We start from the raw sequence: 21462 nt of genomic DNA on the forward strand, positions 1-21462 counted from the left end.
GTCTTAGCCTATTCTGTGACTACCAGTGGTTTAGGCCTGAATTATGTGAGGAGACTTATTTAGGAGATCACTGACGGCAAACAAAGACTGGCTCTGTTAGTCCGCGGCATTGTTCACTTTTGTATTTATTGGGGGACATGGCTTTCTAGCTGAAGATGATTAGCAAAAGCAGATGGCGTTTCAATCCCCTTCCAGCCTAGACCTGACCCTCCAATTACCTATGGTACACCCCACCTTACCAAGTAATAAGTACAGAATGTGAAGACAAAAGCCCACTGCAGAACTGACATCCAGCTAAGCCAAAGAAGCGGAGATCAGCCCGTGGGCCTCTCAGCCATGCACCCTCCATCACGAGGCCAGAAGCTACAGAAAACAAGTGATGAGCCTTGCAAGCTGGATCCTAAGCTGTGCTTTTATATCTCCCCAGGATTCTGGGGCCTCATTACCCAATAGGAAACCATCACCCAGAGACTGAGTGGCAGGACACAGAGGCTGGGGAGAGCATCTGCAGAGAGGGCCATGGTCATTTCTTTTACCTCCCAGTAAGGCTTTCAGACACTGTGTCAAAGGCGGGACAAGATTTCAGCACAACAGAAGGGTCCCAGTCACAGGCATCCCCTTCCACGTGTTCAGAGGTGACAACTGAGCAAACAACTACTGAACAGCAGTGACACACTTGTCCAGGTATCAGAGGTGACCACTTAAGGTTAAAAAAGCTTTCTCCCAGATTGGAGTACACTGACATGCCAAACAAATGTGATAATATATATAAAAACAACTCATATGGAAGCTGGTAAAATCTAAGTTCCCATTCACCTTCTGTTCCTTCTTTCCTTTCTCCTCAATTCCAATTTTTGGCAGCAGCTGTTACTAAAGTGATGAAAGGCGAGAGGGAGAGGAGGGCCCAGTGATTCTACTCACAGCTCTGTTTATAACCCTATGTAACAAGCTAGAGGGGATCAACATCCTCATTTTACAAATGAAGACACTGATGCCCAGAGAGGTGAAGTAATTTCCCCAAAGGTCCACAGCACTTTGGCGACAGAGTCAAGATTAGGACAGAAGTGCCATTCAGACTTCACCACATCATATTGGCCTCACATGGCTGTTTTCAGTCTGCCTCTCGAGTCTGCAATGCACGGCAGATGAGATGCACCAAAGCCCTAGATTTTAGGACTCTCCTAATGTCCTAAATAATTCTGGGCCAATGTGGAGTGTGGATCTCTGGCATTTGGTCCTGGTGGGGTAAATAAGCAATTCTACCCACACCAGCCCCTTTTACAAAGGCAGTTCACCATCGTAACGTATCCCCATCCAACAGTGATTCAGTGGCCAATTCAGTTAGGGTTTCCAGTAGCTTTACTTCCCATTATATTTAAGCCAATTCATACAAGGTCTTGGAGTATCTCAAATTATTTCAACAATATTAGAGATTTTTCAAAACCAAATTAATTTAATGTCACTTAAATATGAAAAAAATACATAGACGTGTACCCCTTTTTACCTAACTTGGAATTAGGGAGGAGGGGATGAATATTGAATACCACTTCGTTCTGGACCCCAGGACCCCTGCATCTCTAATGCTTTGCAATTCTATTGTTCAGCCGACTGATCCACAAGTAGGCAATTAATTTAAGTATTTATTCTAGAGATCGGGAGGTCCCTAGAGACGCTCCCATCTTGACCTTTACTCTATAGATGTGGAACCAATTGCCCAGGAGATGACATGAGTTGTCCAAAGTCAAATGCAATGCACGCCCACAGGCTCAGATGCACAAAACACGCCTCCCCGTCAGCCCTGAAGCCCAAACTCCCAGGCAGCTTTGTGCCCTGATTCCAAAGAGCATTTCAAGTACTCCAAGCCCAGCTTGAGAAAAAGACCCACCTAGGGCCATCTGGTTGTGATTAAGAAAGATCAAAAGTAAAATATAACCTAAAACACTAATTCACAGTTGGCTAGAAGCAGTAATAGAAAACTATGAATAAACACTTATCAAAAATATCACAGTTATGGGTGCAACTTGCACAACCCAATCTGGGTGAGAAGTTGAGGGTTATAAACAAACATAGTCCTTTAGTGGGTCAGTAATATCAGCAGTCCTCACTTCATGGTGAGCAGGGTGTAGAGCAGGGGTGTCCAAACTTTTTTCAACGGTTTTCCCCAAGGGCCATATGCGGTAAAATACACAAACAGCCGGGCCACTCACTCGAGGTGAAGTACGGATTGCCTCACCTGATTTATTTAAGTAAACTAAATATATTTTTGGAATTTGCTGCAAGCCAATTAAAAATGAGTTGCGGGCCGCAGTTGGCCCGCGGGCCACAGTTTGGACACCCCTGGTTTAGAGGGACAATGTGGGTTTCTGCCAAGATGATGTGGACCAGAAGGGACTGCCATGCTTTGATGTTGGAGGAGTGAGAGAAATAAGGAGTGAAATAGGGGAAGAAAGAAAGCAAAGTACAGCAAAGGCATGGCAGGTGGTGGGTGGGTGAGGAATAAAATGATTAATTTAAATTAATTTCAACATTAAGAATACAGCATTCAGCAAAGACAAGACTCTGGGGGGTGGAAGAACTTTACAAACAGACAGCAGCCACAGAGACGTGGGAAAAGGTGGCCCAGCAAACCAGGCAAGTGAGGGAGATGGGTCAGAGGAGCAGGGATGTTTGCAAGAACTGACCCACCTCATCTGAGTGTGAAACATGGATTTGACTGCCTCATGACTGAAAGACAAAACAGACACCCAAATGGAAATCATTACTATTGGCTGATCCCGCACAGCTAGCAAGGGTGCACAGCATTCCAGGTTATGCAATCAAAGCTTTGGCCATAACAACCACCTCTATACCAGCCCCGACAGCTGGGCCCACGTGACAAGATGCAGCCTGGTATAGTGGAAAGTACACTGGATTTGGACTGAGAGGTTCTGGGTTCAAAAGTACTCAGCCCTGGACAACTTACTTCCCTTCCCTGACCTCAGGGTTCTCATCTAGAACCTGATAATGAGACTCAGGAGACAATGCATTTAAAAGTAGAGTGCTAAAAAAAAACATGGAAAGCTATTATTACACCACTAACAAGCATCTTGGACAAATAAGTGTTGCCTCTTTTGATATCTATCTCATGGAGACTTTGAACAACATATGGAGACTATATTAGGTCACACAGGTAGCATATATGTAAAAATTGTTAGGGTTAGAATTAGGCGTCTAACATCATGACCAGTGTTCTTTCCACTATGGCAGGCAGCTAGACAGTGAATGCAAATCACCTTCTCTTGCACAACAACCAAGAAGCCTGGGTAAAACGTGGCTGCTCAAAGTTAGTGGGTGCATGGGAGCCACAGCAGACCCTGGAGATGATCTGAAGAAAGGGTTCCCAGGTTCCTGCGGTTGTCACATGCAGTGACAAGAGCCCTGGGGCATCATCGCTTCGGGCAGGGATATGCAGAAAGACCAGCCCCGTATGTGGCTGAATCTGATCTTCTCTGCCAACCACGCTAACCCTGGACAACAGTCCCTCTGGACAGGATTCCATCAAGTCCAGGCCAGTGACCCCAAGAGGCTTAGGAAGGGAAACATAAAACCTGGGAAAAGATTATCATTTGGGTCCAAAATAAACTTCTCTGTCTTGAGTGACTTTCTCAGTTGCTTAAGAGCCTGTTGTGATGGGGGCCCTTGTTTGCAAAAATAGGGAGGAAACGGGAAATCAGAGTTCTTGCTATATTGGGGCTTAGGCTTGATTCTTGGCTGAGAACCAGAAACCATCGTCTTTAATTTACAGGGAGTTTTTTGGGGGAAACCTGTTCAGTGTTGATGACAGCATCTGTCACAAGAGCCTGTCTCTAAGAGCAACAACAATATTGCTCAGGCCTTGCTCCCCCAAGTCCCCCCAGCCTGAGCCATGGACAACCAGGAGTCACCCTGTTTGCTGACTCTTCTCAATGTGTGCTTCACCCCCAAATTCCATTCTTGGCCCTTCGGTCCCCTGATCTGTGCCTTCTTGGGGGCAGGGGGCTAACTGACCTCTGAGGACTTCATCGCTCAGGTTCCTTTGCCCTCTGGCTTCTGGTAGGGGTTTGGCCAAACGGAGAAGATCAGAAGATGGGAGGACAGGTTGGGGTTTTGGTCTCCTGGATCCCTCTGTCTCACCATGGTTCTAGCAGTTTCTCTACAGGCACAGACAAGCTGTCGGGTTTGTGGGGAGGGCATCGCCCATGGTTGCGGCTCTCACCAAACACAGGAACAGTGCTTCTTCCACTTGCCCTTCCAGGTCTAGTGATGATAATGGTTTCATGCTGGCACTAGACCCTGGACACCTCACCATTCTTTGTTATTAGATTAGTGCAAACATAATTGCGGTTTAAAAGGTTAAAAATAATTGTAAAACCACAATTACTTTTGCATCAACCTAATAGTTTCTTAAATTCTACCTACTCCCCTATAAATGATCCTTTTATAAATTCTCTTCTGGTAAACTCTCAGTGTGCCTTCTGATTTCTGTTGGGACCTGGACTAATAATATGCTTCCGCCAAGTGCTTTCTCAGTTGATGATGTTCTGCAATGACCTCTAGAGAAACAATCCCAGGCATCAAGTTTTAAAACAGTCGTTAGAGGTTTACCTAATATATCTAGGCAACCTGAAGCAACATACAAAGACCAGAAATTACCCGTGTAGAATTATTTACTATCTTCCTCTTTACATTTCTCCTAGCCACAATTATTCTATAATGAAATTTCTGTTTTCATTCCATTTGCAAACCATGCTAGTTCAGGTTCAACAGTTTACCTCTGACTTAAGTCAAGTGGAGAAAACACCATAAGGCCTCCCCACTCCCATCTCACCACCCCCAGTGAAAGACATACTCACTTGCCATTGTTAAATATGACGGTGCAGTTGGGCCAACAGTCATGGTTCACCAGGCCCAAGTTAGGGAAGATGCCCACACCCACGGCCTGCAGGCCTCTCTGATCACTGAGCGTGAAACCATTGCAATTAATCTACACAGCGGAAAAGAGAAAAGAGTCAGCTGACAGATGGAGACTAGAGACAGGTCACCAGCTAACTATTGAAGGTTTAAAATAAAAATAGAAAACCGGGGTCATCTTGAAAATGCTTAGAGAGGAAACAAAACAGTCTCCTGTTCTCTCCTTAAGATTAGTACCATGGCAGAGTCCCATATTTGCTAAAAAATGCAATAACACCTTAAAAGTTTTGGGTAGCTGTATTCTGAAAAGGCCAAAGATAGAAATGTTCATTCTTAAAGTCTCTCTTTCCTGTATCTGGGTCTCACAAAAGTCTTCCCCAGTATCTATCTTGTTTCTCTCTCTGTGCCCTACTCTGCATGTGTGTACTGTGTGTGTGTGTGTGTGTGTGTGTGTGTGTGTGTGTCCTCTGCTTTCCACTTTCTTTGCCTATCCACCCTCAACTCCTATAGTTGCTCATAAGATAAAAGTGAAACCTCTTTTTTACTCTTTTTGTATCTGGTGGATATTTTATACTTCCTGTTTACAATTTTAAACTTTGATGAGTACAACATTTATCTCTAAATACAAGGCAAAGCAAGTTGGTTATTTCTTACATACTTGTTTTATTTCCTTTTCCTTAAAAATAACTGGTTTTTTTATAGAAACATATTCTAAATATCTGCTCTCAGGGCATGAAAAATGTGTAAGAATAAATATAACCATGCATTAAAAACTGCACGAAAATTTCTGCTTTATATGTAAATAATATGTAAGTTCATACTATCATAATATAGTATACATTTATATATACCGGGAGTGCCAAAAAAACATATACAAGTGGACACTTTGGTCAACGTGGCTCAAGCAGTAGTAGTTTGCTGTAAGCAGCAGTGTCTGGACGCTGATGGGAACCACTTTGAGCCTCTGGTAATTGCAGAAGTGAAATGTGACTTGTACTCATCTTTTGTTATCAGTATATATATTCAGTATTACAATTTTAATACAGTTTTCATTTCTTAAAATGTGTATACATTTTTGGCACCCTCTGTATATATTGATATGTACAGCGCATGGCTATTTGTTATAGGTATTGGAGGAGTGTCACTTTCTCCATTCAATCTCATTGATCATTCAGAACGCACATGAAGTGAAGCCTGTCAGTACCACTAAAAAACTGTGTTCCCTTGGTCAAACTACTTTTGTCGCTGAGCCCCAGTTTCTCCATCTGTAGGTTGAATAAGATGGATTAGATGATCTCCCAGTCCTTTCAGCTCTGCACTTTGGTGATCATGCCATTCTGTGGCCATAGTCCCCAAATCATGTTAAGGATACCCAAGATGGTTCTATGACCCCCATTCACCCCAAGGCTGTGGAGCATAACTGCTAAGAGTAGCAACTCTGGCACCAGACAGATGGCTCCTAGCTTTTCCATAGACACCAGCTCACTGTGTGGACTTTGGAAGTCATGTAACCTCTCTGGGCCTAGGCTTTCTGTTTATAAAGACATTAAAAGCATGGACTTCACTTTTTTTTGTAAAGATTGTGTAAAATAATACATGAGAAGCTCTGATGGTTAATTTTATGTGTCAGCTTGGCGGGGCTGTGGTGCCCACACATTTGGTCAAACATTATTCTGTATGTTTCTATGAAAGTGGTTTTTAGATGGATTAGCATTTAAATAGGTAGACTTTGAGTAAAGTAAATTAGCCTGCATAATGTAAGTGGCTTCACGCAATCAGTTGAAGGACTTAATAGAACAAAGACTGACCTCCCCTGAGCAGGAAGGAATTCTGCCAGCAGACAGTCTTTGGAATCAAACCACAACTCTTCTTTGGGTGTCCTGCCTGCCAGCCTACTGGCAGATTTTGGATTTACCAAGCCTCCACAATCTCAAGAGCTAATTCATTAAAATAAATCTCCTTCTCAATAATATAGTATAGATAGATAGATAGATAGATAGATAGATAGATAGATAGATAGATAGATAGATAGAGATAGAGATAGATGATAGATAGACAGACAGACAGACAGACAGACAGACAGATATGATGTTGGTTCTGTTTTTCTGGAGAATTCTATTACAGAAACAGTGGCATATGGTTAGGACTCAAGAGATGTTGGGTGCGATCACGCTGTTTTTGTTATTAAAATAAATCCCTCTTCAGCCCACTCACCAGCACCACAGAAGGGGCTGGGCCTGCCAGACGGAACACATCTACTTCCATAGCCAAAGGCCTGAGCCTGCTGATCCTCAGGGCTCCCATCTCCACCTCCTGGCCTCTCATGGCTTTGAGAAGCCTGGCTTTGTTGCTCTAAAGCAGCACCCTCCAAAAAGCCTTTACTCTCCTCTTTCTGGCTCCCATACCCAGTATTCCAGGCTCCCCATTATCCTGCCCATCACATCTTGGAAAAGGAAGGGTCTTATTTTCAAAGTGACTAATGGACAAGAAAGGATGGTAATTGGGTCTTTGTTTTCAATATGGAAAGGAGAAAATACAGGAAATACAGAAAACGAGAAGGTAAATGCATCTAAATCTACCATTCAGAGATAATGGAAAGTTTGTGTTGCCACACAAATTTCAGATAGGGCAGGAATGACCTCACAGTAAGCAAGAACAGGAAGACAGAAAAAGGGATGAGAGTTGTTCATATGAGGGCTCTGTTCTCCCTCAAGTCCTTCTCTTGACCCCCCATCCCTACTTTAGCCTGGAAGTATCTGAATACTCCTTAGCTAGACAATACCAGCTATCACCTCACCCCCCCACACACACACACTTAATGAGAAGTCATACCACGCCGAAGATGTTCGAGATGTACTGAATGCTGAACTGCTGGCTCTGGGGTGGCCAGTACTGCAAGAAAACATCCACATCCAGCTGCAGCTCCTTCTGCTCCTCCTCCCCGAAGTGTGCCACATGATTCTGCAGGTCATCCACGGAGACCAGGCAGCCATCTGTGAGCCCGGTGCCCTCTCTCTCCACTCTCCACATGATGCGCGCAGCAAGCCTATGGAGAGACGCAGGGTTAGGGAGGCCCTACTGCATTCATTCATTCAACAAACTCTTACTGAGTGCTTAATGCATGTCAGGCACAGTGCTGAGCCAAAGATACAGTTTTGAACTAAACAGATAGAACTTCTTCTATCATGAATTTCTTCTTATAGTGGTAGAGACATAAGTTAAAAAGATCATTTAGGTTAACTATAATTACCATGCTGTGAGAGAACAGGCAAGCAAAGAGAGAACTATAATTACCATGCTGTGAGAGAATAGGATAGCAAAGTAGATAAATGCTGTGCTTGCCTCCTCCCATGACCACATTAAAATCACAACTAAGTTATAGAACAAACAATCTGGAGAACCATCTGAAGACTAGCTGAACAGAAGTCCTATAACTGAGGATATAAAGAAGAAGCCATGTCAAGATTGGTAGGAGAGGTGGAGATGTGGAACAGGCTGGCCCCATGGAACAGGCTGGCCCCAAACCTCCCTATGGTGGTTGAGAATCGGGAGGGATATTTCAACTGTGGAAGTTACCCCTGAAGAGCAAAGCCTCCCCAGCCTGGAGCACCAGTGCTGGGAAGAAAAGCCCCTATAACATCTAACTATGAAAGACAGTGGGTACTCTGTCCATCCAGGTGAGACAAAAGGCTGCTAGAAACCCAGGTGTCCTCTTAATGGGCCCGAGCACAGAGTCACTCCCTCACAGGCACTCCCCCTGGGCTTCAGTGGAGGGATGGTGGCTCAAGAGATGCCAGATACATACAGGGAGAAACTGAGTTGTGTAGCTTCAGAGAGAGGGATGGAGAGCCACCATCATACCTGTGTTGAGCAATCCTCCCGTGCAGCCTACAGGCAGGCTCCATCTTTCCTTTGTTGAGCCCTCCCACTACATGGTCAAATCTGAATCTGCATTGGCCAGGAAATCCACTTATCCACCCTGGTGACTCCCTGGGACCCTGACCCAGCAAACTCACACAAGCCAGAGGTACTTTGGCAATGGTGAGCCAGCCCTGGCATGTCCACCACAGGAGGCTCTTTTAAAGAAAGTAGCCAGGCTTTGGCTTGGGTACCACCAGAGTCTCTTTCTGCAGTGGGCAGCCAGCCCCAGCCCAAGCAATACAGGGGCTCTTTCAGCAGCAAGCAGCTGGCCTCAGCTCACATGCCACCTGAGACATGTTCGGCAGTGGGCAGCAAGCCCAGGCATGCACTGCAGTCCTTTTTGGACAATTCTCAGGAGTCCCCGGACCCCAGGCAGGCAGTGGCTGTCCTCATGCTCTGAGCCTTTTGCTGAGTGGACCCAAGCTCGGCACTGCACCAAATCTGAATCTGCATTAACCTGGTGAACACTGCCCAAGGCTCTTTCAGTCACTGAGCTTTGCAGGCACATGGCAGGTGGCAGCAGGCCTGTGGATGCCCTGGGCCTTTTGCTGAGCTGCCTGCCCCAAGCTCAGTACTGGTAGCACCAAGCTTTAGTTCTCAGCGTGCCCACTCCCACAAGTATCCAGTTCCAGCAGAGGCAGGAAACAACCACGGATCACTTTGTAGCTCCTACCTGGGAGCTCCAGCTGGTCACAGGCAGAGGCTGACCTTGGCCTACACCAGAGCACCTTCCAAGAGGCCCCAAATCCAACACACCTGGAGGCTGGTTTCAGACCACAACAGAGCACCACCTGATTAGCCCCGTAAGCATCAAACCCAAAGGGTGGTCAGGGCAGGTACCAGAGCATGCTGGGGCAAATCCTACTCCATGGGGTCAGCTCCCATAAGCAGCTTATATGCTGTGGTTGTGGTAAATGCTCAGCCAGTCAGCCTGAGGGTTCTTCCCACCCACTGACATGCTAACAACAAGCAAGGCTCTACTACAAGAGGAGAGCACATATAACCCACTCTAGAGACATTCTGGAGCACCAGGTTCAAGTGAGCAGGGACTCTGTGCCACTGGGCCCTACAGAACACCTACTACATAAAGCCACCCTGGCAAGACTGGGATAGGTAGCAGATCTACCTAATACATAGAAACAAACAAAAAGAGGCAGCCAAAATGAGGAGAAAAAGAAACACGACCCAAATGAAAAAACAGGAGAAAACTCCAGAAAAAGAACTAAACAAAATGGAGGCAAGAAATCTACCAGATACAGAGCACAAAACACTTGTTATAAAGATGCTCAAGGAACGTAGTGAAAAATTCAACAAAGAGATAGTAAGCATAAAAAAGAACACAGAAACAATAAAAAGAACCAATCAGAAGTGAGGAATACAATAACTGAAATGAAGAATACACTAGAAAGAATCAATAGCAGATTAAATGAAATAGAGAATCAAATCAGCAATTTGAAAGACAAGGTAGCAGAAAACACAAATCAGAACAACAAAAACAAAAAAGAATTTAAAAAATGAGAATAGTTTAAAGGACCTCTGGGACAACATCAAGTGTAACAATATTCGATCACCAGAAAGAGAAGAGAGAAAACAAGAAATTGAAAACCTATTTGAAGTAATAATGGCAGATAACTTTCCTAACCAGGCAGAGGAAATAGACATACAAGCCCAGGAAGTACAGAGTCACAAACAAGATGAACCGAAATAGGTCCACTCCAAGATACATCATAATTAAAACAAAGGTGAAAGACAAAGAGAGAGTCTTAAAATAGCAAGAAAAAAGCAGTCAGTTGCCTACAAGGGAGCTCCTATAAGACTTTCAGCTGATTTCTCAATAGAAACTTTGCAGGACAGAGGAATTGGCACGAATATTTAAAGTGATGAGAAGAAAGGACGTATAACCAAGGCTGTTCTATCCAGCAAGGATATAATTTGAAATTGAAGAAGAGCTTAAAAGCTTCCCGGACAAAAAAAAAAGTTACAGGAGTTCATAACTACCAAACCAGTATTATAAGATATGTTAATGGAACTTCTTTAAGAAGAAGGGGGTAGGGGGCTGGCCCAGTGGCTCAGGCCGTTGGAGCTCCGTGCTCCTAACTCTGAAGGCTGCCGGTTCGATTCCCACATGGGCCAGTGAGTTCTCAACCATAAGGTTGCCAGTTCAACTCCTCGAGTCCTGCAAGGGATGGTGGGCTGCGCCCCCTGCAACTAGCAACGGCAACTGGACCTGGAGCTGAGCTGGGCCCTCCACAACTAAGACTGAAAGGACAACAGCTTAACTTGGAAGAAAGTCCTGAAAGTACACACTGTTCTCCAATAAAGTCTTGTTCCCCTTCCCCAATTAAAAAAAAATAAAATAAAATCTTTTAGAAAAAATTTTTTAAATAAATAAAAAAGAAGAAGGGTGTGGAGGAAAGAACACAAATATGAATAATAAAAGGCAAATAACTACATATTTATCAATAATCACATCAAAAGCAAATGGATTAAATGCTCCAATCAAAAGATAGTGGGTGGCTGAATGGTTAAGAAAACAGGCTTATAGACATGGTGCTTACAAGAGACCCACTGCAGATTGAAACACACACATACTGAAAGTAAAGGGTAGGAAAAAGATGTTCATGTGAATGAAAACAAATCTGTAGTAGCAATACTTATATCAGACAAAATAGACTTGAAAACAAAAGCTATAATAAGAGACAAAGAACATTACATAACAGTAAAATGATCACTCCAACAAGAGGATATGCATATAATCCTTGTAAATATTTATACACCCAACTTAGGAACACCTAACTATATAAAGCAAATATTGACAGACATAAAGGGAGAGGTCAATAGTAATACAATCATAGCAAGGAACATTAACACCCCATTGAAACCAATGGACAGACTTCCACACAGAAAATCAACAAGAAAACTGTGGTCTTAAATGTTACACTTAACCAGATGGATTTAATTGATATTTTTATAGCACTTTACCCCAAAGCAGCAGTATATACATTCTTTTCAAGGGCCCATGGAACATTTTCCAATATAGACAACATGTTAGGCCACAAAACTAGTCTCAATAAATTTCAGGGATTGAAATCACATCAAAGATCTTCTCTAACCAAATGGTATAAAACTAGAAATCAATTACTCAGTATTTTGTAAAGGGGCAGATGCTACAGAGCTCTAGCTCATTTTGCCCACTCTTCAGATTTCATTGTTTTTTTCAAGAGAGGCCAGAAAACATAATTTTTTTTAATGTGAAATTTCCCAACTTTTTAACATTGCCAGATCAATTTTTTTTTTTAATTAGACATTAGGGAGCCACGCAGAATGAGTCTGCAGCCAACCCCAGCCAGTGTCTGCGGTTTGGAACAGCCCTCCACAGACACGCCGTTCTCCCTCTTAGATGGACTCCCAGACCTACAGGGAGTGCATGGAAGGGACTATATTCAGTCTCTCTGAGGCTCTGTCCTGGTTTGCACCCATCCTGGTTTTCCTGGGCCTGGGAATGCTGTCACAGCTACCTCCCCCCAGCTGACATTTGGGAATCCCAAACTTTACCCCATGGCCCAACTCTGACCTGATGTTCTCATTGGGTGCCTTCCCGTATCTCTTGATGGCCATACACTCATTCTTGTGGTTCAGCCAAGCATCCTTCTGGCAGGTGCGGTCACAGTAATGGGCAAACCTGCACTGCCCGCAGCGATGGAGCTTCTCCTGCCTCTTGAAGCAGGTGTGGCACACAAAGTTCACGAGGCTGGAAACAGAGGGAGAGCACAGGTGATTGAGGTGGGGGAGCACCGTGGAACAGGGCCACACTGGCCTTTGGGAGGCCAGGGCTCGGGTACTGGCTCAGTAGGTCATACATGTCTTTCTAAGCCTCAAACTTCCTCTTTTCAAAATGAGGGGCTCGGGCTTCCAAAGGTCCCTTTTAGCTGTAACAATTCTTTTAGCAGATATTGTAAAGTAAACCAAATGTGGGGAACACTAGTGAGCTCTGCATATAAGCCTTTCAATTTAATTCGGCAAGTGTAGGTCTACGACCTACAGGCACTGAAACGACCGCAAGTTGCCAGAGGAACAGCTGAACTTGCAAAGCCGTGTGGTGTGCGGAGCGCTGTGATAGCGGAGGCACAACATGTTCCTGGAACACACTGCAGAAGACACTTGAGGAAACTGGGAAGTCTCTCCCGGTCCCCTTGCCAAAAGACACAGGTCACTGGCACCATGGCATGGGAGGGGCATTCTGTAGGACATGTGTTTCTCATTGTTCAAATATACTTGCCCGTTTCCCAAAGAGTGAAAAATTTTAACTACCCACGACATGATCTATTTTATACAAAAATATTTCATAGTTCTGTGTGTTTTGCCACATTAAGAATTACAAGGTTACTGATGTCATTGATGTTATCTAATGTAGTCTCCTGGCTCAGAGAGAGTGGAAGTGACGCGGAAGGACAATGCATGCCCATTTAGTGGGTGAGGGAGAGAGATGTAGGAAGATGAGATCCCTTCCGTTTCTGGCCTCCCAGCATTCCCATCAAAAAGTCACGTGTCTCCCCATGTTAAAGGTACAGTTCAAACAGACAAGATCATAGGCTAGCATGAAGGAAACATATTTTAAGACATAACCTAACCCCCAGAGTGAGTTTAATCTGGTGTGATGCACAATATCTCTAGGCCCCAACTGCAGGCTCCTGCAATGTGGGAAAGAGACATCCTAACCCCTGAAGCAGAAAAAAGATAAAAGACATTCAGTGACATTCAGGGAAGCGCTGAGCTCCCTGGGAGAAAGTGGATATGTAAACTCAGGTTGGAGCTGACAGTCAAATAGGGATCTCAAAAGTATAAGAAAACAGGGGCTTTTAGAAATATAGACTTCTAGAGCCTGAAGGAAGAGCCTTCAACATAATATACAAGTACAGATATCCCTTGTATCTATCTTTGACCATGCATTTTCTAATGCACATAGTCAAAAAGAGTTTGCTGCTTCCAATAAGTTAGTCCGTTGTTGGACAGTCCTAATTACTGCGGACTTCTTCCTTGTGTTAAGCCTGAGTCTGCCTTCAGTAGAAACATACCCCTAGAACCTAATTTTGCCATTTGGATCCTTGTCTAATGAAACAAGCTAGGTCAAGTCAGTCCTTCAAGAATTTGAAAACCACTTCCATTCTTCCCCTTCATTTCCCTTCTCCAAGTTAAACACCCCTAGCTCCTTCAACAGTTCCTTATACAAGTTTCTGGAAATCTCACGCTGTTCTGGTGGTCTCCGATATGCCTATGGCATGTTCCTGCAGCCAAAGGAAAGTGGGCATAGCAGGGAAATCAAGCAAGAACCAGCAGGCAACGCTAGGGCATTGGGCTCAAGGACCAGCCCAAGGCTATGCCCAGTGGCCCCAACATAACATCAAGAGATGGACAGACAGGGACAGAGCCAAACTAAGGGCATGGCATAGGCTACTGCTCTAAGCTAGATCCTGGGCTTCCTGGAGTCCAGGCAGTTTTTAGCCTCTAGATAGCCAACTCATCACACACTGCTATGTCCCCATCTGCTGTGAGGTGCATTGCTAGTAATTTGTAATAATCACAAAGTACTCAAGGGCATGAAAGGTTAGTGCTTATTTATAAGTTAGAGCAGATTGAAGGTTATTCCCATAATGTTACCTTCCTCACTACCTTGCATTCCCTTAAGATTTCCTAACGAGAGAGGAAGAGTGGAACTACATCGGCATACTTAGTGAATTGCATAGAATTCATACCCCATCATAACTTTGTCACAGAGCGGGGGTCCTACTTGGGAAGGTCACGAGTGACCAGCAGAATAGAATACAGGGGACTCACACAGGACCCTGACCATTTAGTGGGATCTCCAAACCCCTGAAGAAGGGGAACTATGCATTTCTTCCATCTGTTTCCAGTCCGGATTGCCTTCTCTGCGAAGTTCATTAGCAGGGACTGCGATGCTGAAGAACCTGAGTAATTTGGATCCCAAGGAGACTTCCGTGTGCATGCATATCACCAGAGATCTTGGTAAAATTCGGGGTCTAATTCAGTAGGTCTGGGGTTAAGAGTCTGCATTTCTAATAAGTTCCCAGGTGATGCTCATGCTACTACAACTTTGAGTAGCAAAAATATAGAGAAGAGAGAAAACCTAAACCCTACTCCTTGTGGTGGGGTATATGGGAGAGTGCCAGGTAGGCAGGAATAGGAAGTTAAAAAAAAAAGTTTTCTCTGGTCTCCATCTCCTTACATTGGCAGCAGGATGGGTATTGTGGAAGGTCAGACCTGAAGTTAGTCAGAGCTGGGTTCAACTCCTTATTCTCCAGTATCTACTGGCTGTGTGACCTCAAGCAAGTCTCTAACCTCTCTGAGCCCTCATTTCCTTATGTGAAAATGGGAATAGCAACACCTAGATCTTGATAGCTCTCAGACTAATGACTATTACTTTTTAATGAAGCATACTTACTATTCTTAAAAATTCAAGCAAAAAGAAAATTACAAAGGAGCTTCAAAACCCCACCAATCTCAAAATGATTTTGAGGGTTAAATGAAATAACGAGTAAAATAACCAGTTCAGAGCCCAGTACAGGATGAGTGTTCAGCAGATGACAGCTGGTCCCCCCATCCATCTGTCATACAGGGAGGTTAGGCCAGGTGATCTCTGAGCTCCTGCTCTCCTCTACCATCCACTATTTCTCAGGCAGCCACCAGACAGGAAGACCTCTCAGGTAGAAGAGAATCCCTATAAGCGTACTTCCTTGACAGAAAAATCTCCCGTTTTATTTCCTTTGTGAGAGAGAGAATCCAAAAGACATTAAGCCCTAAAACTACTTTTTAAATTCCAGGAGAAAGAGTGTTTCATCCAGACAGCTTACCTGGATGTTTCATTTCTTCTCCTACTCTCATTTTGCCCAATCCAAAGAGTCCCATTTACACAACATTTTGCAAAGATAGGTTTTCAGCAATTCTCTAACAAACTTTAAAGTAGTGGTGATCAATATCCTCACAGGGGTGTTATTTGCATAGGGGTTTCTCATGCCTGACACTGCTCTCCAGAGGGCAAAGGAAGCCCCAAGCCTATCTGTTTGCCCTGAGTGTGCCCTGACCCAGCCAGGAGGTCCCCACTTACTCTTTGCTCTGCAGCCCTGGGTTATGTCATCTGTCAGAGTCAAGAGGGATGGAAGAGCAGCTATTGCTCAGTTCCTTGTATGGACATAACCAGTTAACGGACAGATAAACACAAAGAGAGTTGAACGAGCCTTGCAAAAACACAGCCAGAGAGAACTGGACCAACAGCTCTGGCTTTCTGGGCTGCTTAAAAACTCTCAGCCAGCCAGGAGGTCTCCCCCTAAAAATCAAGGGGGAGGAGGCGTGTCTTAAAGAACATCCCATCCAAGCACCCAGAGAACTATACAGGTAGCGTGATACCTCCAACTTTGTTCCTCTTTCTCAAGACTGCTTTGACTGTTTGGGGTCTTTTGTAGTTGCATATAAATTTTAGGATTATTTGTTCTAGTTCTGTGAAAAACGCCATTCGTATTTTGATAGGGATTGCATTGAATCTGTAGATTGCTTTGGGTAGTGCAAACATTTTAACAATGTTAATTCTTTCTATCCATGAGCAGAGTATATGCTTCATTTTTATTTGAGTCTTCTCCAATTTTTTTCAACAATGTCTTCTAGTTTTCCAAGCACAGGTCTTTTACCTCCTTGGTTGAATTAATTCCTTGGTGTTTTATTCTTGTCAATGCAGTTGTAAATGGGATTGCTTTCTTAGGTTCTTTTTCTGATATTTATTATTGATGTATAAACATGCAACTGATTTCTGTATCTTAATTTTATATCCTGCTACTTTACTTAATTCATTTATCAGTTCTGATAGTTTTTAGATGGAATCTTTAGGGTTCTCAATATATAGTATCATGTCATCTGCAAAAAATGACGATTTTCCTTCTTCCTTTCCAATTTGGATGGCTTTATTTCTTCATCTTGTCTGATTGCTGTGTCTAGGACTTCCAATATTATGTTGAATAAAGCAGTGAAAGTGGGCATCCATATCTTGCTCCTAATCTTAAGGAACACACTTTTAGCTTTTCACCATTGATTATAATGTTAGATGTGTTTTGTCATATATGGCTTTTATTATGTTGAGGTATGTTCCCTCTATTCCCTCAGCAAACGTTCTTTGCTGAGAACGTTTATATAAATGGGTGTTCGGTTTTGTCAAATGCTTTTGCTGCATCTAATGATATAATCATATGATTTTTATCCTTCATTTCATTTGTGATATATTACATTAATTGACTTGCAGATGTTGAACCAACCTTGCATCCCAGGAATAAATCCCACTTGATCATGGTGTATGATCTTTTTAATATGTTGCGGAATTCGGTTTGAAAATATTTTGTTGAGGCATTTTGCATCTATATCCAGCAGAAATACTGGCCTATAACTTTCTCTTTTTGTAATGTCTTTGTCTGGTTTTGGAATCAGGATAATGCTGGCCTCATAAAATAAGCTTGGTAGCCTTTCCTTCTATTCAATTTTTTGGAATAGCTTGAGAAAGATAAGTTTTAATTCTTCCATGAATGTTTGATAAAATTTACCTGTGAAGCCATCTGGTTGTTTGTTGGGATTTTTTTTTTCCTGATTTAAATATATTAGTAGTTGCTGGTCTATTCATATTTTTTTGTTTCTTCTTAATTCAGTCTTGGAAGATTGCATGTTTCTAGGAATTTATCAATTTCTTCCAGATTGTCCAATTTGTGGGCATAGTTTGTAGTATTTCCTAATAGTCCTTTGTATTTCTATGATGTTGTTTGTCACTTCTATTCTTTCATTTATGATTTTATTTATTTGGGACCTCACTTTTTTCTTGGTGAGTCTGGCTAAAGGTTTATCATTCTTTTAAATTATCTTTTCAAAAAATCAGCTCTTCTTTTTGCTGAATCTACTGCGAGGATGAAGACCATTCTCAGCAATCAGACTGTAGACATTCCAGAAAATGTGGACATCACCCTGAAGGGACGCACAGTTATCGTGAAGGGCCCCAGAGGCACCCTGCGGAGGGACTTCAATCACATCAATGTAGAACTCAGTCTCCTCGGAAAGAAGAAGAAGAGACTTCGGGTTGACAAATGGTGGGGAAATAGAAAGGAACTGGCTACTGTTCGCACTATCTGTAGTCATGTACAGAACATGATCAAGGGTGTTACACTGGGCTTCCGTTACAAGATGAGGTCTGTGTATGCTCACTTCCCCATCAACGTTGTTATTCAGGAGAATGGTTCTCTTGTTGAAATCCGAAATTTCTTGGGTGAAAAGTACATCCGCAGGGTTCGGATGAGGTCAGGTGTTGCTTGTTTAGTATCTCAAGCCCAGAAAGATGAGTTAATTCTTGAAGGAAATGACATTGAACTTGTATCAAATTCAGCTGCTTTGATTCAACAAGCCACAACAGTTAAAAACAAGGACATCAGAAAATTTTTGGATGGTATCTATGTTTCTGAAAAAGGAACAGTTCAGCAGGCTGATGAATAAGGTGTAAGTTGTCCAGCTACAGAAGCACCAAGACGTCAAGACACAGAGCGAATCTGAACTTTGTGATATTTTGAAGGCGCAATAAAAGACATGTATTGAAAAAAAAAAAAAATCAGCTCTTGATTTCATTGATCTTTTCTATTGGTTATTTAAGCTCTATCTTATTTTTCACTCTGATTTTTACAATTTCCTTTCTTTATGTATTATTCTTCTTTTTCTAGTTCCTTTAGGCAGAAGGTTATATAGTTGTTTTGAGATTTTTCTTGTTTCTTGAGGTCTGCTTGTATTGCTATGAGTTTCCCTTTCAGAACTACTTTGGCTGTGTCCCATAGATTTGGGGTCATTGTGTTTTTATTTCCATTTGTCTAAAAATATCTTTTGATTTCTTCCTTGATATGATTGTTAACACATTCATTGTTTAATAACATGTTATTTAGCCTCCACATGTAGGTAGGGTTTTTTGTTTTGTTTTTTCAGTTTTCCTCTTGTAATTGATTTCTAGTTTCATACTATTGTGATCAGACAAGATGCTTGATATGATATCCACAGCCAACATATACCTCCCAATTCTTAACCACCACATTTGGGTGTGGGACTAGCCCATTTTATGTCTCTGTTCCTCCTATCAGTCTTGACATGGCTCCCTCTTTCTATCCTTAGTTATAGGAGTTCTGTTCAGCTAGTCTTCAGGCGGTTTTCAAGGTGGTTGTTCTATAATTTAGTTGTAACTTTGATGTGGTTGTGGGAGGTGAGCACAGCACTTACCCTCTCCACCTTCTTGAACAGAAGAGTCTAAAATGTTTTATTAAAGTATAGTTGGCATAAAATATTATATTTGTTTCAGGTGTACAACATAGTGCTTTGATATTTATATATCTTATAATGTGATCACCATACTTAGCCTAGTAACCATCTGTCACTGTGCAAACTCATTACAATATTATTGACTATATTCCCTGTGATATACACTACATTTCTGTGGTTTATCTATTTTATGAATGGAAGTATACACCTCTTATTCCTCTTCACCTTTTTCACTCATTCCGCTCCCCTAGTAACCCTCACTTAGTTTTCTGTATCTATGAATCTTCTTGTTTCACTTGTTTGTTTTATTTATTTTATTTTAGTTTCCACAAATGAATGAAATCACACAGTATTTGTCTTTCTCTGTCTGACTTATTTCACTTAGCATAATACCCGCTAGGTCCATCCATATTGTCACAAATGGTAAGCTTTCATCCTTTTTATGTCTGAGTAATATTCCATCATGTATATGTACCACATCTTCTTTATCCATTCATCTATCAATGAACACCTAGGTTGCTTCCATATCTAAGCTATTGTAAATAATTCTTCAGTGAACATGGGGGTGCATATATCTTTTCAAATTAGTGTTTTCATTTTCGTCAGATAAATACCCAGAAGTGGAAATGCTGGGCTGTATGGTAGTTCTATTTTTAATTTTTTGAGGAATCTCCATACTGTTTTTCATAGTGGCTGCGCCAACGTACAATCTCAGCAAAAGTGCGTAAGGGTTCCCTTTTCTCCACATCCTTGTCAACACTTATTTGTTGATTTTTTGATAATAGCCATTCTGACTGGTGTGAAGCAGTATCTCATTGTGGTTTGATTTGCATTTCCCTGATGATTAGTGATGTTGACCACCTTTTCATGTGTCTGTTTGTCATCTATGGATCTTCTTTGGAGAAATGTCTATTCATGTCCTCTGCCCATTTTTTTATCAGATCATTTCTTTTGTATATTGAGTTGTAAGAATTCCTTATATTTTTTCAATATTAACCCCTTGTTAGATATATCACTTGTGAATATCTTCTCCCATTCAGTAGGTTGTCTTTTCATTTTGTTGATGGTTTCCTTCACTATGTAGAAGCTTTTTAATGTGATGTAATCCCATTTATTTTTGCTTTTATTTTCTTTGCCCAAGGAGACATATTAAAATTTATATTGCTGGGCCAGTCCAGTGGCTCAAGTGGTTGTAGTGCCAGGCTCCTAACACTGAGGTTGCCGGTTCAATTCCCACATGGGCCAGTAAGTTGGGCCCTCTATATCTAAGATTGTGAACAACAGCTCTCCCTGGAACTGGGTTGCCGTGAGCAGCTGGAGGTCAGCGTGAGCTGCCGTGGGCTACTGTATGCTGCCATGGGCTACTGTGTGTTGCCAGGAGCAGCCAGTGGCCAGCATGACTGGCCAGCAGCCAGCGTGAGCAGCCATCAACCAGCGAGGGCTGCTGTTAGCGGCTGACCGATGACTAGCAACCAAATGCCTCAGCCGGGGGGAGCACAAGGCTCATAATAACAGCATGGGCCAGGGAGCTGTGTCCCGCACAACTAGACTGAGAAACAATGGCTTGAACCGGAGTGTGGGAGGAGGCAGATGATGGGGGGGATATATTCATATATGAATATATATATGAATATATATGAATATATGAATATATATATAAATAATTCATATATATATGCTGTGTTTCCCCGAAAATAAGACCTATCCAGACAATCGACTCTAATGTGTCTTTTGGAGCAAAAATTTATATGAGACCCAATCTTATTTTACTACAAGACTGGGTCTTATATAATATGGTATAATATAGTATAATATAATATAAAATAATAATATAATATAATACTGAGATTTATATTAATTTTTGCTCCAAAAGATGCATTAGAGCTGATTGTCTGGCTAGGTCTTATTTTGGGGGAAATACAGTATATATATATATATATATATATATATATATATATATATAACATATATATATCATATATATGTATATGTATATGTATATATCTGAAACCAAAGTCAAAAAGTTTACTACCTACATTTTTTTCTAGGAGTTTTATGGTTTCAGGTTTTACATTTAAGTCTTTAATCCATTTTAAGTTTATGTTTGCATATGGTGTAAGATAGAGATCCAGTTTCACTTTTTGCATGCATATGTCCAGTTTTCCCAACTAATTGAAGACACTGTCATTTTTCCTTGGCTCCTTTGTTTTAGATTAATTGGTGATAGAAGTGATAGAAGTGAGGGTTTATTTCTCTATTATGTTCCATTGATCT

At 42.1% G+C, this 21462-nt stretch overlaps 2 protein-coding genes across 3 annotated transcripts in view; one reads left to right on the forward strand and one right to left on the reverse strand.

Annotated features, from left to right (window-relative positions):
• Nucleotides 1-21462, reverse strand: part of SMYD1 (SET and MYND domain containing 1) — a 41321-nt gene that overhangs the window by 13025 nt on the left and 6834 nt on the right. Inside the window, exons 2-5 of one of the 2 annotated variants that reach the window (XM_081068390.1) lie at nucleotides 12425-12601; nucleotides 7762-7975; nucleotides 4872-5002; nucleotides 2686-2724 (exon numbers count right to left, since the gene is read on the reverse strand). In XM_081068390.1, coding sequence (XP_080924516.1) covers nucleotides 2686-2724; nucleotides 4872-5002; nucleotides 7762-7975; nucleotides 12425-12601 — 561 coding nt within the window. The remainder of the gene's footprint in view (nucleotides 1-2685; nucleotides 2725-4871; nucleotides 5003-7761; nucleotides 7976-12424; nucleotides 12602-21462) is intronic. The other variant, XM_081068391.1, reaches the window with a different exon arrangement.
• LOC308505702 (large ribosomal subunit protein uL6-like) lies at nucleotides 17788-18410 on the forward strand. The gene has a single exon (XM_081068393.1). The coding sequence runs from the start codon at nucleotides 17806-17808 to the stop codon at nucleotides 18382-18384; it is 579 nt and encodes a 192-aa protein (XP_080924519.1). The 5' UTR covers nucleotides 17788-17805; the 3' UTR covers nucleotides 18385-18410.

The sequence above is a fragment of the Rhinolophus hipposideros genome (assembly GCF_964194185.1).
Source record: "Rhinolophus hipposideros genome assembly, chromosome: 12".
NCBI classification, from domain to species: domain Eukaryota; kingdom Metazoa; phylum Chordata; class Mammalia; order Chiroptera; family Rhinolophidae; genus Rhinolophus; species Rhinolophus hipposideros.

Coding starts and splice junctions, on each gene's coding strand:
- LOC308505702 (XM_081068393.1), top strand. CDS start 17,806: ATGAAGACCATTCTCAGCAATCAGACTGTAGACATTCCAGAAAATGTG.